The sequence below is a fragment of the Podarcis liolepis genome, assembly GCF_965112155.1.
Source record: "Podarcis liolepis genome assembly, chromosome: 2".
In the NCBI taxonomy this organism is placed as follows: domain Eukaryota; kingdom Metazoa; phylum Chordata; class Lepidosauria; order Squamata; family Lacertidae; genus Podarcis; species Podarcis liolepis.
In genome coordinates this window covers 83,322,786-83,340,078 of record NC_139555.1, presented here as the reverse complement: position 1 = coordinate 83,340,078, position 17,293 = coordinate 83,322,786, and the positions used below count along the sequence as shown (strand labels likewise).

At 43.0% G+C, this 17,293-nt stretch overlaps 1 protein-coding gene across 5 annotated transcripts in view; it reads right to left on the bottom strand.

Moving 5' to 3' along the window:
* Positions 1 to 17,293, bottom strand: part of FLNB (filamin B) — an 87,743-nt gene that overhangs the window by 31,371 nt on the left and 39,079 nt on the right. For all 5 annotated transcript variants that reach the window (XM_083489083.1, XM_083489085.1, XM_083489086.1 and 2 more), the window contains 13 exons: positions 17,077 to 17,214; positions 15,369 to 15,495; positions 14,158 to 14,294; positions 13,195 to 13,388; positions 12,681 to 12,794; positions 11,837 to 11,980; positions 10,687 to 10,810; positions 10,182 to 10,342; positions 9,194 to 9,284; positions 8,556 to 8,725; positions 4,765 to 4,882; positions 2,920 to 3,182; positions 1,226 to 1,823 (listed from right to left, as the gene is read on the bottom strand). In XM_083489083.1, coding sequence (XP_083345209.1) covers positions 1,226 to 1,823; positions 2,920 to 3,182; positions 4,765 to 4,882; positions 8,556 to 8,725; positions 9,194 to 9,284; positions 10,182 to 10,342; positions 10,687 to 10,810; positions 11,837 to 11,980; positions 12,681 to 12,794; positions 13,195 to 13,388; positions 14,158 to 14,294; positions 15,369 to 15,495; positions 17,077 to 17,214 — 2,379 coding nt within the window. The remainder of the gene's footprint in view (positions 1 to 1,225; positions 1,824 to 2,919; positions 3,183 to 4,764; positions 4,883 to 8,555; positions 8,726 to 9,193; positions 9,285 to 10,181; positions 10,343 to 10,686; positions 10,811 to 11,836; positions 11,981 to 12,680; positions 12,795 to 13,194; positions 13,389 to 14,157; positions 14,295 to 15,368; positions 15,496 to 17,076; positions 17,215 to 17,293) is intronic.

The following is a 17,293-nucleotide window of genomic DNA, read 5'->3' as shown; positions in this document are numbered from 1 at the left end:
TGAAATAAAGGTGGGAAACAGCTTTGTTTTGGGCAGAACCATGTCCAAGAATTCCATGCTTCTGCATGGAAATAGGTTCAGCCACTCTGAGACAGCAATGGTACTCAAGAGACCCAAATGATATCGAGCAAGAATGATCCCAACCAAGCAGTTTCCCGCAAACCTGCTCACCTAAGCCATATTTTGCCAGGGTGCTTTCCTACAGTCTCATGAGTCACTATCAACCCACAGAAATGAGGAAGTGAGCCATGTGATTTGGTAGCGGGAAGGGTGCTTTCCTGGAAAGCACTGTGAACTGCCAGGGGCACATCTAAGCATGTACTGGGATATGCAGGTTAAGAGTCATGCGAGTGACAACAAAAGTACAGTGGTACCTCTGGTTACGAACTTAGTTCGTTCCGGAGGTCCGTTCTTAACCTGAGGTACCACTTTAGCTAATGGGGACTCCTGCTGCCACCGTGCCGCCAGCGCGCAATTTCTGTTCTCATCCTGGGGCAAAGTTCTTAACCCGAGGTACTACTTCCGGGTTAGCAGAGTCTGCACCCCGATGTGTTTATAACCCGAGGTACCACTGTATAGTGTGTGCATGCACACAAAAGCTTATACCAAGAACAAACTTCGTTGGTCTCTAAGGTGCCACTGGACAATTTTTTTATACAGATCAAGGAAAGTAGTAGTACCACCCTAGTCTGCCTTAGACAGATCACACTTGGAATTTTGTGTGCAATTCTGGGCACCACAATTTAAGAAGGATGTTGACAAGCTGGAACATGTGCAGAGGAGGGCAACCAAGATGATCAAGGGTATGGAAACTAAGACTTATGAGGAGCGCTTGAAGGAGCTGAGTATGTTTAGAGGAGATATGATAGCCATCTTCAAATATCTTAAGGGCCGTCACATGGAGGAGGGAGCATGCTTGTTTTCTCCTGCTCTGGAGGGTAGGACTCAAATCAATGGCTTCAAGTTACAAGAAAGGAGATTCCGACTAAACATTCAGAAAAACTTTCTTACAGTAAAAGCTGTTCGGCAGTGGAACAGTCTCCCATGAGAGGTGGTGGACTCTCTGTCCTTGGAGGTTTTTAAACAGAGGTTGGAGGGTCATCTGTCATGGATGCTCTAACTGAGATTTCGGCATTGCAGGGGGTTGGACTAGATGACTCTTGGGTACCTTCCAACTAGATTCTACAAGTGCTACAAACCTAAAGAGAAACTAAGGAAGGCATACCTTTTCCTTCAATTCCTGGCCCAAACACTTTGACTTGACTTGTGTCCACAGCCGGATCAACTTTGACCCGTGCAGGGAAGTTTGGCACTGGTTCTCCGCCGTACTTCATCTTGAGTGTGTACATCCCGGCAGAAAGGGGGACGTATGTAACTGCGTAGGTTCCATCCTTGTTATCCTGAACCTCGACATCTGCCTTGGAGCCAGAATCAGACACAGCTTCCATATCCAGAGTCCCAGGCCCAGCTTCTGAGCAGTCTACGTGTAGCAAGCCCGCTTCCCCCACTTTGCCACGTTCAAGCCCAGGGCCTGTGGCGACTACTTTAGAAGCGTCAAACGGCATTTCAACATCTGCTCTGAAAGGTGAGCCAGGAATATGGACATCTTCAAAGAGGATGTTCACAAGGTATTCGCCAGGTTTCGTAGGCAGGTAAGAGACTGAGCAAGTGCCATCCCCATTATCGGAACATTCTATCTTGGCTTCGCATGGGCCTTCGACTGTCAACCCCAGACCACCAGTTCCAGCTCCTTTGGTGTCTATTGTGAATTCAGCAGGCTTTCCAACAAGGCCTCCTTGAAGACCTGGACCATAGGCTCTCACCTGGGAAGGACAGGAAAGTGCTGAATTAAGTAATTAACTAGGAAGGGATCGGAGCCAGTTCTAGAGTTCTCTTATGTTAGTGGTCTGCAGTCACTAAATAAATGTATAAGAACCAAACAGTATTTCTACTGCTCAAAGGTACTGTTATCATCACTATCACAAGTTATCGTTATCACAAGTCAGCAAGATTTCAAGCTCAACATTTTTTTCTTCGATTTTGAAAACGTAGCGACATTGCACAACAGTTGGCCTAATTAGCATATTGCCGCCAACTTGATTCTCATTAATCTAATCTGTTTTGAAAGCAAGAGAGTTGACCCAATCAGCACAAAGGAAAACAAGAGCTAAAACGGTCCCATGTGATTTATCATTAACTTCTTCAGAAATTGCCAACATTTCTTCAACAGGAACTATGAAAGAAATAGGCCTTTTAATCCTGCCAGCTATTACAAGGCTCAACATGCATTAAAATAACGTAGAAGCTTAGATCATTACCAAAACGCCTGACATTAATGCGTAATCACAGATGATCCAAAATAATTCTGAGTAAATTGTAATGTCTTATATCAACTCATTGCACAATCTAACAAATTTACCAATTTGTAATATATGAGAACGCCAAGAGAGAAAACAATTAAGATCCATGGCTATTACTATACCTCTTTTGGAACATTTCTAAGTCCATAATGAATTTGAGGGAAATTGAATGGTGGGGGATAAATATCAATAGACTATTTGAATGAGTAATGAATGGGGATAACATAAGGGCAATTCGATTTGAAGGAGGATCTGCTAGGAAACTGGGTCAAATTAACTGAAAAGGAAGTGCTCTGGGGTGATCTGAGAGGGTGCAAATTAAATAATTTGGGTGGTTAATAAGTTTAAGTTTCTGTGAAATTTGAATTTAAACTCATGTAAGGTTATCAAATGCACATCTATGTGGGCCCATGCCCCAAATTTGCGTCTAAGGGCTTCTGCTAAAAGATAACACTTGTCACACTTTTCAACAGTGTAATGCACATACATCACAACTTGCCAAGCAATGGAAGCATCCAAATCTCACCCACCCATGGAGCAAGGGTTAGCAACAGCTTACCTTGGAAGGATCTGGTGGCAGAGTGGCTTCCACAGCGTAAGGGCTTCCTGGGACTGGATTCCCATCATAATTTACATCAACTAGATAAAGGCCCTCCTCCCGTGGGATATACTTTGCAGTGCTGCACTCTTTGCCTACTACAGGCTCCACAAGACATGGCACGGCTTGCTTGCTGGGGCTGAAGATGTTCACATCGAGTTTGCCCTGTCCACCAGCGCCTTTCGAATCAATTAGAAATTCCTGATCCTTCCCTACTTCGACTCCTTCAGAAAGGAAAGGAGACACAGTTATGGCATGTTCTCTTTCTCTACACTGACCATAGGTCATATTCAGAACAAAATTCATACCGGCTATCAATACAACGACATAGGGAGACTGTACATTCCAAAATATGTAGAGTTACTATTTCATTTTACAAGCCAACCCCAGAGTTAATGCTCAAACTCAGTAGAACAGAGAATTGCCCCTGCAGCTCACTGGAACACATTCATTTTGAAACACATTCAGGATTTTGCTCTGTGCCAATATTGCCATGAAAGGTGTGGTTTTTGGGGGAACAGAGAGCAATAGGTGTTTAAAACAGTCACATAATGCAACATACAGGGTGAGAACTTTTTTTAAAGATACTCTTTTTTTATATAGGCCATTTTCACATCGCCTCACCATAATATTATTGTGCCATGTGAAGTCTAGAATGGAGAAGGTAGTTTAATGTTTGGTTAACCTAAGGTCCAGTGCTCACTGATGCAAAACTCTTTATTGTAGCTCAATGTATTTCATAGTAGAACACTCCCTTCAGGAGCCTGCAGGTCTTTCAAGTTCTTAAAATTCAAACGCACCTTCTTTAAAAGCCAATCAACTCAAATAATGGCTTGGAAAAGTGGTAGAGCAGGCATAGGCAAACTCGGCCCTCCAGATGTTTTGAGACTACAACTCCCATCATCCCTAGCTAACAGGACCAGTGGTCAGGGATGGTGGGAGTTGTAGTCCCAAAACATCTGGAGGGCCGAGTTTGCCTATGCCTGTAGTAGAGCAAAACGTATCATCTCCACATCTATGTTCCAGGAAGTCATCAAATGGGATCTGGAATGCTACATGATCACCAACCTAAAATTCTGCATGACCCTCGGTGTATCCATTTTAAAAAATAAAGCATGCTTTGGATCCAATCCATGAGCAGCCCTCTGTTCATGGAATGCTGTTTCCTATTGTCCTGCCTCTCCACTTTACTCCTGGAACCCCAATTCCAAGGAAACACTGCAGGATGTAGCATAGGGAGACTGCAGATGGGGAGTAGATGAAAATGGGAACTACCTTCCAAACAATTCTCACGTGTATCCAACCAACTTTTTAGCAAGAGCAAACATCATACGGGAAGGTTTGGTGAAGGGTTTAGAACCAGAAGGATTCCTGCTTCCCCATGGTTAATGGGCAGAACTCAGGAAATCTTCAACGCCTTCCTTTTTTTCCCCTTACCCCACATTTTGGGTATTGAACGGGACTTATCCAAGGAAAGTCCTAGGTCAATGCTGACCTTTAAGCTCGCAACTTCTTTTATTGCCAATACAGGCAGAACTCTCGCTTCAAGTACTTGCCTTAAATGGGCTGCTCTTTCCAAAGCAGAGAATGGCCAAATTTCAGTTTAACAGCGAGAACATATACATACACCCTTCTCCACCCAAAATTCTCAGGTTTGAACAAACTCAGAAGTTCTACACAACACACAAAACAGTGATATCTGTCAATTCAGGTGTCTACTGGCATCTTGACCTCCAGTCCAGATAAGTTTATTCTGTACATGAGTTTTTTTTTTAAAAAAAAGCTCACGTTACTTAAGTTACTTACTGTTTTCCAGGCCATTAACTTTAATTTTGCTTAGGTCAAGTGGAGCGGCAACACCTACAGTGAAAGGACTCCTGGGGATGGGATCACCACCATAGCTCACTTGAACATTCATGCTTCCCTAGAGAGATTGGACAGATTGGAAAATGTTGTTTCTGATTTCAATATTTGCTACAAGCCAGAAACTACAGCAGCAGAGTCTGACATGCAACTGCCCCCTAATACTTCATCATGCATATCTTCAGACACCAAGAAGCAAAAGCTTATCCCAAACCTCCAGAGTTCTGCTTAAAATTGTTCGGCAGTATATACAAGCAAAGTTGTAGAGGCAAGTAAATAACTGGTAGGAGAAATCCCAATTGGTAGCGGAAGCAGGCTTTGTGCAGATACAGCCTTGGCATGAAGCTTTTGCATTTAAAGTTCTGCATTTAAAGGCTAAAATACTACTATGTTTTTACTAGGATACCAAGATGCTCTGCCCTGTTATAGATGAAAGCCTGTGCCCAGTCATGCCCTATAAGGACCCGTATTTTGCTAGCTTCACTCTTAAGCCTACTGTGTTTCAAACTAATCTATTTTCTACAAATTTCAGCACAATACAAGTTTTTGAACCAAGGATACTGTAAATCAGTTAACTACAGTTAATGTGCAAGGGCTTAATACAAGCACTAAGCAAAACATCAGAATTAACACGACGACAACTCTGCAGGTTAAGGTTTGCTATTTTACCCTTCTTATAGATGTGTAAAAATACTGTTGGGGTCCTCTGCAGTTTTATTTTATTTCTATACCACCCTATAAGGACACAGGTGGTGCTGTGGTCTAAACCACTGAGCCTAGGGCTTGCCAATCGGAAGATCGGCAGTTTGAATCCCCACAACGGGGTGAGCTGCCATTGTTCGGTCCCAGCTCCTGCCAACCTAGCCATTCGAAAGCACGTCAAAGTGCAAGTAGATAACTAGGTACCGTTCCAGCGGGAAGGTAAACGGTGTTTCCGTGCACTGCTCTGGTTTTGCCAGAAGAGGCTTAGTCATGCTGGCCACACAACCCAGAAAAACTGTCTGCGGACAAACGTCTGCTCCCTCGGCCAGTAAAGCGAAATGAGCGCTGCAACCCCAGAGTCGTTTGCAACTGGACTTAACTGTCAGGGATCCTTTGCCTTTTTATACTGCCCTATACCTGAAGGTCTCAGGGCGGTTCACATTAAAAATCACTTACATAAAATAAAAACAAAAACCAGATCCCACCCCCCACCCGGGGAAAAGAGCCAGCATATTAAAAAGGGTATAGGATGTCAGGTTAGGCAAAGGCCTGGTTGAAGAGGAATGTTTTTGCCTGGTGCCTAAAGATGTATAGTGAAGGTGCCTGGCGAACTTCCCTGGGGAGAGCATTCCACAGACAAGAAGCCACTGCAGAGAAGGCCCATTCTTGTGTTGCCACCCTCCTGACCTCTACATGGATGTCTACACTGTGTATAATGTGGATATGTATACTCCCAAGTCCGTAACTATCAAATTTATAATCTACAAATAAGAGATACAGGAAGGGCACAAAAAAAAACCCCACTAATGAAAATGTAAGAAATCTTCAGTTGATAAAACCTTTGTGTATGGCAAAGGGTGGTTTTATATATCAACTCCAATAGTTTAAACCTTACAGACCAAGCCCATTCAAATCCCAACATTATGTATCTAAGGTATTTCCAACATCAAAACAGGCCACCCATACGTTGGCTGCAACCTGCTTTCCCAGTTTCCCATTCGTCCGTTACAGTCTGAGCTGCACCTATTAACACCACAAGACAGACGGTCAACTTCACTTTTGATTCTGTAAAACAGCTAAATTAGGTGCCAAGAAACGAAGCATTTGCTGCCTAGAAACTGCCATGCATTCATCTGCAATGTTCCCATATGGGCACAAGATTAATGCATCCAGAATCTTCAGCCTCCCTTTGTTCATTTGCTGTAGAACACTAATAAATTTGAAGGAACAGAGGCTGGCTATACAGAAGAGACTTTGAAATTCAGATTTTTCAGTTAAGCTAGTTGGGCACGGGCCAGCAAAGCATAGCATGTTAACTCCCTGTGACTAAGGTGCATATAATGCGGCAGTTCTAGAAATTAATCCCTTGGATAAGGCATTTGGGAATGGAAGTTACATTTTCACAGGGCCCGGAGCAGTTTAATGTTTGATAAGTAGTATTTGTCACTGCTATGTTTACAGACTGACAGAGCAAAAGAGCAGACTGCAATGTTTGCTTACTCCACCCCTTATTCACTTTAACCAGCTCACTCTCCCCTTCCCCCTCCAGAACCTCTGTCAACGTTTGCTTCAAAAATGCAAGGTACATATGGTGCAGTGTTCAAATATGGCAGTATTTCTCAACAGTGCCACCGCCTACTATAATTTTCAACCCCTGACAGAATGCTGGCAGAATGCCAGCGTTCAGTTTCCTGAGTTTATCTCCGCTTCCTTTATCTAAGCTGGGAGCCCATGGGCCAAATATTCTACACTGTACCCAGAAAGTGGGTCGCATTTTTGAATGCTCTCCATGCAGAAGAAGTTCCCTGCACAAAATAATTCAGCATCATCTGTGAGTTAACGTCCAGTGTAGTCTTCTCCTAAATGTGCTAGTTTATGACACACAACATGGATAACTTTAAAGGACAATGAGGCTATTCTTGGACGCTAGCCGCAATGGCTAGGTACTGCCTACACTGTCAAAGTCATCATGCTTCTGAATACCAGTTGCTAGAAATCTGAATTGTGGAAAGTGCTGTTGTACTCAAGTCCCATTTGCGGCCACTGTGAGAAAAGGATGTTGGACGAAACGGGCCTTTGGCCTGAACCAGCAGGGATGTTCTTGGGACATGTGGGGAACTTTTTATGCGAGCAAGCATTTACAAACAAAGCTCTAGGCAAATGGGTAGAATCCACAATTCTACAATTCTGTAAGGATTCAAGCGTAAAATGGCTTAGCTGTCATCAGTGTGTATCTTGGATTTGGTAAGCATAGGAAAAAATTAGTACTTTCTGAGGTGTAAGCAAGCCAGGAACAGTTAACTGGCCTCCAAAGAACACATTCAACAAGTGTCAGCCATATTTTGAAGGCAGTCCCTCAAATGCACCCCACCACTTGCAAGCTTGCTGCAAGTTGCTGGAGGATAGTACACAGCACCACTGTTTTCCGAAGTCATAAACTCCAGTTCTATTTACACCAGCCAGTGTCACGAGTGGCATGCCAAAGAGAAAGCTGGCATTGAAGTTTCTGCTAGCAAGATCCAACTAAAACAAAAGCCTATAGAACCCAGCTACTCCAAATTGTGGACACCTAAAAGGTGCACAAAATATCCAAAGGATCATCTCGGCGTGAAAATGAACATAGCTTAGATGAAAGACCACCTGTATCAATGGACCAATACAGATGCCCGGCAGTGCAGAAACCAGTGTCTGCTCTGCTCAGGATTACAAGAAAAGTCATATAAGGATGTTAAAGATCCAATCCAGAATGACCTGTTGGGTTTTTCAGTTTTGTTTTACTGCTTGCCTGAAGGAGATGTACAGAAACACCACTTGCCAGAAGCACACAGCAGTCACTACACTTAAACTACTAGGGGCAAAAATGAAAGTTGCAGCTGGTAACATAATTTTGAACATAAAGTGATAGTTCAGTCAAACCATCCCTGGGAGAGGAGATCATGGTCTCCTCCTCTGGTCCTCCTGCTATCATGCTGCCTGGGGCTAAGCCATGAGACAGAAGAGATCACATTAATACCCCTTATAGGAAATCCTACCTGCTGTACTGGAGTGTATCTTACGGTGTGTGAATAATCATAGTTGTCAATTACGTCCAAATCTTTGACAGCATCTCCTGCCATCGGTCCACTGAACTGAACATCCAGAGGGGCTTTGCCAGCACCTTTTGTGAACACGGTGAAATGTGTTGGCTTCCCATTTTCCACACCTAAGTGGGAGAAAAAGTAGAATTTATCATCACCCCTTAAGGCATATTCAGAAAGAAGGTGTGCCATGCTTTCTTTTTCTTTTAACAGAATGAAGACACCAGGCTAATACCAAACTGAACTCTTCATGATTAAGGTGTGTTTTTTTTGTATCAATGGACTGATCTCTCCTAAATCCAGAATTGTACAGGTGAGATCCAACATTGTTCTAGTGGATTTCCCCTTCCTTCTCCTTCCCACTGCAGTCCCCTAAGGCTAAAGCACACATTTTGGATTTGGACACATGCAGGGAGCTGCGAAGGAGGAGAGGGAAAGGAATTCCCTTCTGCTTAAGTGGGAGTCCATTGCACAAGGAGTATGCGCAATCTGGGTATTGCTCTGTTTTAATATGAAGACAAAAGAAACAAGCAAACAGCTATCATGACAGCCCCCCAAACTTCCACACTCACCAAGTTAAGGTGAACTCTCACCTGTTTTACTTAGTCCAGGCCCTTCAGCCTTCACCTTGCTTGCATCATGTGATGGTTCCACTTTCACTCTGAAAGGGCTTGTAGGGATTTCCTTCAAGACAAAAAAAAAGAAGCTTTGTTGCAATGCAAGTCTTCTTTTCAAGTAAGAAAATACAAAAGTACTAGCTCACGAGACACCCGGGGCATCTTTCCAAAATGTATATCTTCAAACATACACCAGACTATGTAGCTATTGATTTCCTTTTATTTACAAAGAATACCAAAATAAAATCAACTTTTTGTGGCAGAGACCACCTTACGTAATCAACTCTTTGTGTGTACTCCGGAAACCCCAATATTAATCTAATCTTCTGCTCCAGAAGGTCAAAAGGCAAATGCTGTTCCTGCACATATCATGGAACATTTCAAGTGGTCATTCAAGCAAATGTCACAGTGCCATACAGAGAGGAAGTGATGCTTTGCATGGTACCTTTTCTGCCATTGGTTTAATGAGCATTCCTATTTCTTGGTGTGTGCCTTTTAGAAGTGCCCTAAATTTTTATTTAACTGATGCTAAATCAGTTCCGACTACAATCAGTCCTTGGCCACAGAGCAAGAGAACATCAAATTTTTTATCAGTTTTTGTATTATCTGTGTATTAAACAAGTTTCATTTCTAAAGAGCAAACACTGAAATTCATTTTGCTCTTCAAATATTAGTGACAACTGCAAGGGAGCCAGAAACTGCAGAACATGAAATCAAGAGTCCATTAAGTGGTTTTTTATCTGCTGCAACCATCTCTATATATTATCAGATACGTTTTTATAATTGCTGTTCTTTGTCATAAACCACCCTGAGGACCTTCAGGTGTGAACCCTTGTGAGACGTGAAACAGAGCTTAAAAATAATTCAGTCATACGATAATGTCATACATACAGAAGCTTCAGCTAACCAGAGAGCAATATAAAATGGCCTCTCAACTCCCCCCTCCACCATCTTAACTACATACCTCTCCAGCAAACAGCACTTTGACAGTGTAGCGCCCAGCTGCAGGGGGTGTGTATTTAACTGTGAATGTATCATTAGCATTATGTATGATGCCAAAATCTATGTCCTGCTCTTCTTCACTCAATACGTGAGCATCACATTTAATGCCCACACTGACATCACCTAGGAAGAAAACAAAAGTATCAATCTGTTAGTAAAATGACTTCACAATTGCCCCCTCATATCAGTAGTTGTGGCTTGACGCCCAGCATGGAGAACCCTACGCCCTCCAGATGTTGTTGAACTACCAACTACCCCTGACCATTGGTCATGTTTGCTAAAGCTGATAAGATGTTGCTAAAATGCAACTCCTGAGAGCCCAAGGCTCTCTACTCCTGCTTAACACATCTACACAGACTTAACAGCTTTGTCAGCCACTTCCATTAGCACATTTCTTTCTACAACAGTTCCACTGGAACAGCAGCAAATAGAGCTTAGGTTCACGGTGTTAGTGATTCTGGTTTTACCTTCTCCTGCCTCTGTGCAGTCTACTGTGAAGTGAGTAGGTTCATTGGCTTTCAGACCAGTTCTCTCCACCCCGGGTCCAATAACTTTCACCTTCTGGGGATGACTGCCTTGCCCAATCTGGACCTAGGGGGGAACATTTCATCAAGTTAAAGGAGGAGCCACTTTGATTACAACATTTGTATGCCACTCCATAATAGGGAAGGCTTACAGCAAGTATTCGACAAATACTTGTGGAGACAAAACAAAATCATGAACAGGGAACTAAATACAAAATAACAAAACCTGAGGCAAAGTTAAAAATTGATTTAAGAACTGAGAGGACCAGAAAACATGAGTATTTTTGAACCTGCTTTATTTTATGGTCATAACTTTTCCTAATCTCATTTACATCTTTAATGGTGCATTATTAATTATTATTATTTCTATTTATATACCACCCTTTATCAAAAGATCCTAGGACGGTGCACAACATTAACAACACATTTTACAGAGCGTAATTATAAAAACTTAATAAAAAGCATAATGACAAACAGCATAATAATAAAGTAGTCAGAACAGTTTTCCCCACCCAAGCTTTAACAGGCCATAGATTGTTTAATGGCCAAAGGCCTCAGTAAAGGGGAATATTTTTGCGTGGCACATAAAGATGTGCAACAATGGCACAAAGCAACTGAACTTTTGGTTACAACAGCAGTGGAGAACACCCAAATCAGACCCACCAGGCTTCTCCATTTGTCCTACAAGACCATTTTGGCCTAAACCACACAGACCTGCCCTACAGCCTCGTATGATGTCAAGGGTGCTCGGGGAATAGGGCTGAAACAGAATTTTCAGGCACTGCTCAGCAGCAGCAGCAAAATTCTGTTGGGTCTTGCAAGCACGTTTTTCTTTTAAAGAAACTGGTCACCTGGTATCAGTTGACTGACGGGCGGGTGGCACCACCCACTTGTCAAACTTGGCCTGCAAGCAGGTGAGGGAGATAAAGATCCAGCCTGCCAGATGGATACAGTTTTTCACCTCTGGGCTTAGTGTAATACTACCATCTAAACGCCAATTAACATAAGCAAGGGTTTGTGCATAAGACATGGTAAGACATGCTACAACTGGAGGATAAAGAGCTGCAGCTATTTAGCTGCTTTTAAAACTTACCCTGTAAGGACTATTGGGCACATTAGCTCCTCCCCAAGTAAGAGCAAGTGTGTGCTTGATTGGTTTTGTTGGATTGTAAGAGCAGGCGTAGATACCATCCGGCTTGCTTTTCATTTGGATGTCAATGGGATTCCCTTCTGCATCCTGTAAAAAAAAAAAAAAAAGGAAGAATATAGATCCTCTTAAGAGGGGCGAAATACGGACCGACATGGTTTTGGAATCCTATCACTGCTGGTTTACCACAAATTATGACGAGTCAAGAGTCTTTAGTGCGAACTTACTGGTCAGCATTTAAGACTTCCATGCAGAATATCTTTCAATACCTTGTGGCACCGTATGTTCTAACGGTACATAGAATGTATAAACCTTTTGTAGGCAAGAACACAACAGAGGTATAGAGGACGAAGAAGTGTTTTGTTTACCTTCTTATCTACAGTATTGGAAACCCTTCCTGCTTTCTCTTCACTGCCACCATGTAAAGAGCCATAATACTTGCTCCACTTTAATCCTATAGGCTATAGCTAGATTTCACAGAGCAGGGCAGATTGTAATATCAGCCACTCCCACTTAGGACCAAATTCACACTAACAAGTGTTGCTAGAACCACCTACCAGCAACCACCTGGGTAACATGGACAAGCTGACATGACCAATAGTGCAATTCTTTCCTATCAAGGAATAAACCTGACCCTGTATCTTATAAGGACTTGGGCTCAGGGCATACTCACACTCGCCAATATGGCAAGTGCCAGGACTAGGCTAATGGCCCATCAAGTCTAGCATCCTGTGATGCCTGTGGCCATATGGCATCTTAAGTATTTCCAGCCTGGAACTCTGGACCTTACCTGTGCATAGATCCTCAGAGGGGCACTCCCAGCTTCCTTTGTGTCAACTGTAAACTCTGCAGGGTTGTTCACAATGCAGCCAGTCCGCTCCAGCCCTGGACCGTAAGCTTTTACCTAAGAAAGATCAGCAGAAACATAAGAGAATATGTCAACATACCTTTACAGGTTGTTAATAGCTCAGACTACAATGCCCAAAGTTTGTTTGAGTGAGATACCTGGATATACCTTGCATGTCACTGCTAAAATAAATAGTTTTCCACTTGATGTTCTTGGGAACAACTCACAATGCAAAGCATACATGCACTAGTGCCTAAATTTACAACAGTCCTCAATGGAAGGAGTTTCTCCTGTAATGAACTTCTAACCTGGGACAGACTCATATCTGGTGTTGCCGTGAGTTTCCTTTAAATTGGGGTTAAATCCTGACCCTGAATACCATCTAGCACAGTTTATACAGAAGGCTGACAGATTAACAGCTTTTTTGAGAGAGAGAGGCAGCTCCTCAGATACTTGCCTTGTCAGAGTTGAAGCCTGGAGAAGCAGGCTGGATGAACGCCATGTAGGGGCTGTCTTTGATATCTTCGTCATCGCACATGATGTGAACGGCATATTCGCCAGGCTCTTTGGGCCAGTATTTCACATCGCACGAGCCATCGTTCTGATCATCACATTCAATTTTGGCTTGAGATGGGCCTTCAATGGCAAAACCTAAAAGAAGCAAACATGTTAGTAGTGCTGTTAAGAGGTGCCATGCTTTAGCTAGTAGGACTCAAAGACCTTGGGTTGCCTGTTCAAAACCATTTTTTAAATCCACAGCATTAAAGCCTGTTAAGCAGGTATTGTTTGAGGTAACCCTTATGTGAACTGAAACCATCTATTGCAAAGCAAACCAGAAAACGCACTGCAGTTACTGCGCTTCAGGGGCCGTGTGCTGAATTTCTCATTACTTATGTCAGAAGCCAGTTTAGTGTTGCGGTTAGAGTGCTGGACTGGGTGGCCTTGGGGCTAGTCACAGTCTCTTAGCCTCACAGGGTTGTTGTGAAGTTAGAGTGGGGTGAAAGTGGGACAAAGAAGACTAATGTGTGCCAACTTGAGCTTCTAGGAGGAAAAAATGGCTTATAAATGTACTCATTAATTTTAAAAGTCCTTCCCCTTGGTGTTATAGCACTGGAGCCTGCTAAAAGGCAGGGTCAATAATGAAGTTACCAGAGACATCGTAACCGTCACAAAATCATGAGAATCAAAGGCATCAACCAACATTTACTGCCTGTCATGCTAAAACTGGGTGGAGGACAGTGTCATCATTGTTCTTGTCAGAAGTGTTATACAAACCAATTTCTTTTAAATCCAATTGGATGTGATTCCACACCCACTGCAATGTGATGTTGAGAGACTTTCTCCATGTGAAGTTAGCTAGGCATCACATTAATGCAATAACCATATATAGCAAAGCAGGGCAAGCCAGGCAAGTTCTTACCTAAGGATCCAACTTCTGGGCCAATTGATTCTACCACAAAGTCGGCAGATTTACCAACAACGCCTTCATGAAGGCCGGGCCCCCAGGCTCTTACTTTCTGAGGACCAGGTTCAGGGCCTACTTGAACTTCAAATGGGCTATGACAGAAACACCAGAAAGCAGGATTAGGAGCAATTAATATCAGATACTAAAGATGGGCTCAGGTAGAGCTACAGAGATGTAGCTATTTAGAAACATTGTCCTCATGCATTTTTGTAAGCGCCTCCTGGGTTGGATCCAGACTTCAAAAAATCTCTTCCTTTCTTTTCCATTTCTGCCACTGGAATCAGATCAGGTAGATTGGGTAGGGAGAGGAAGGATATGATGCACCTGGGACTCTAGGAAAAGCTTGGGACTGAAAGCAGCAATGGTCACCACTATCCTTCCCTACACTGTCAATGATTCCAGTTACAGCCTGAATCCAGAACAAGGCAGAGCTTACTGTGCAATCACCTCTGTCCAGCTAAAAGACCGAGAGCTACAGATAGATGAAGTGGGAGCCTAGCCTCTATGTGGTGCATCACTTGGAAAACAGACAGGGACCAATGAAAGTTAAAATAAGGCAGGTATTCCAAAGGTTGCCTACATTAAAATTCCACTCTTTAAATAAAATCTGAATAATCTTGGTGCTACCAAATAGTAATCCAATACCTAGAAATACAGATGAAAGCTTGTGCCACAATAGTTTGTTGGCCTTTAAGGTGCCACAGGATTTGGTTTAATGCAGCAGACACAAGTCCACCGCTTCAGAAATTGAAATATACAATTTGTCCAAACAGGGTAGTACCCTTGTACTAGACACTAAAAGGTAAAGGTACTCCTAACCATTAAGTCCAGTCACGGACGACTCTGGCGTTGCGTGCTCACCTCGCTCTATAGGCCAAGGGAGCCGGCGTTTGTCCACAGACAGCTTCTGGGCCATGTTGCCAGCATGACTAAGCCACTTCTGGTGAACCAGAAGCGGTACCTATTTATCTACTTGCACTTGACGTCCATGTAGATAAATAGGTACTGCTAGGTGGGCAGGCAGGATCTGGGACCAAACAACGGTACTACCATCAGTTAATTTGCTCTTGGCAGCTGTGGAAACTTAAGCAGTTCCAACGTGTTTGGTAGGGAATACACATCTGTTGCTAAAAACAAACAAACCTGAAATGGATGTTCTAACTCACCTTTTAGGGATGTTGTGGCCTCCCCATGAGATTGTCACAATGTATTTTCCTGGGGTTACTGGATAGTATTCAAAGGCATACACGCCATCCACATACTCCTTTTGTTTCACAAGTTCCTCCAGACCTTCTGCAGAAATATCATCAATCTAGCATTAACCTTCCATAGTTACAGCCTCAATCCTCTGGTTACAGGCAATTTTGCCCCTTTCCAGTAGTTTAAGAAAAATTGCTAAGAATGAAGTCATCCCCCCCCCAACCAGAAATAGTTTGCAAGGAGAAGAAATGGCCTCTAAGTTGTCATGCAAGAAAGATGGCATAAATATTTCCAGAAGAGATCGATGAGTGAAAAGTGTTACGTTACCTCGCTTAACTCATTCCCTTATGTTATTCCTTAGTCTAAAGAATTATGCGTGTCATGTTAAAACAAGGGAAGCTTAAGCCTCATCAGACCTCATGACCACAAGTATTTGGGGAATGCCTACTTGATTTAATTTTCCTGCAACAGTCTAAATATGCCGAAGTTTGTTGATACAAGACTATTGTCTTTAACAGTGCACAGTTGGCAACCCTGCCGTAGCCAACGCTTTAAGCACATTACGGCTCACAAGAGGCCCACCAGAATCCCCACCAATTTGTACAAGGCTGAAAAGGATTGCCATTCATTTTGATCTGGGGCCAGAAGGCAACAAAGCCCTACATCTATTTCAAGCCGTACTGTGATCCAAGAGTAGAAAAAGGTGTCTGCCATATGATCAGCAAGCCAGCGGGGGACTTTCTGTCCATTATGACTCCAGAATGGAGCATTAACTTGCTAAAGCGAAGCAGAGGGGAAATGATCCTGGGGTTCAGTTTTGAGTACCCATCTTTAAGGTCAGAACCCCCCAAAATGTGTAAAATGTAGTATCCTGAACTGCTAAGTTTCACTTTTTTTTTTTAACCAAGTCTGAGAAAAGGAAAAGAAACGACTGTCTGAAATCCTGAAACAGTCAAGTTAAGTTGCGTAAAAATTGACAAATCATGTCCAAGTTACCTCAAGCAGCTGAGGAGTATTTCAAACAATTAATACAAGTTCCATTAGTTTCCAGTATTTACATTTCCCCAGGTAAACCACTTCTGAAACAGAGGGGAACTCCTCAGCCACACATCTCATTTGGTTATCAGTTTGACACACACACAGCCTCTTATTTATATTCCATTCAGGCTGATAAGCAAAGAAATGCAGGCACCTGATACCATCCTGTCTAGTTTGGCCTAACCTTTCTTCCCCTTTTGCATGTTTGCCTCACATTTCTTGAGCAATGTTGTCATGAAACATTATTACTGAACGTTTTTTGCTACACACACACCCCCTTTTGTCCAAGAGCTTTGCACCATAGATAGTGAAGTAGAAGTTCAAGCCTTTCCAAACCCACTAAAGCAGTTGCACAGCTCAGATTACTTCTGTATAAACAGGTAAACAAGGCGGTTATCACACCCAAAGAACCAGTCATTTCAAATTTCCAGCCATGTTTACCTAGTCTCCTCTTGTGCAATTAGATATGAGAGAGAGAAAAGAACGGCTCCATTTCACTTCTGGAGTTTCCCCAGGGGATAAAGTCAACATACAGATACCAGAATCACAAGCCGGTGGATTACACTTTTAAGCCCTTTGCAAACTTCCCTGGCCCCACCCCAAAGCCCCAGCAATGCTAAGAAGCCGAGCACTTACTTGGTCCTTTTATTGCCACATGGATATCTCCACTCCCTGCGGCTTTAGTATCAACCTTGAAGTCTGCGGTTTCTCTGATCCGAACTCCTTTAGGTTGGAGGCCTCTACCACTGGCACGGCAGGCATTTGGATTGCACGCTGCAAGCGAATTGCAGACAGACATCAATACAGCCTTTGATTCCTAGAGATATTTAACTTAGCCAAGCTACTCTGGAAC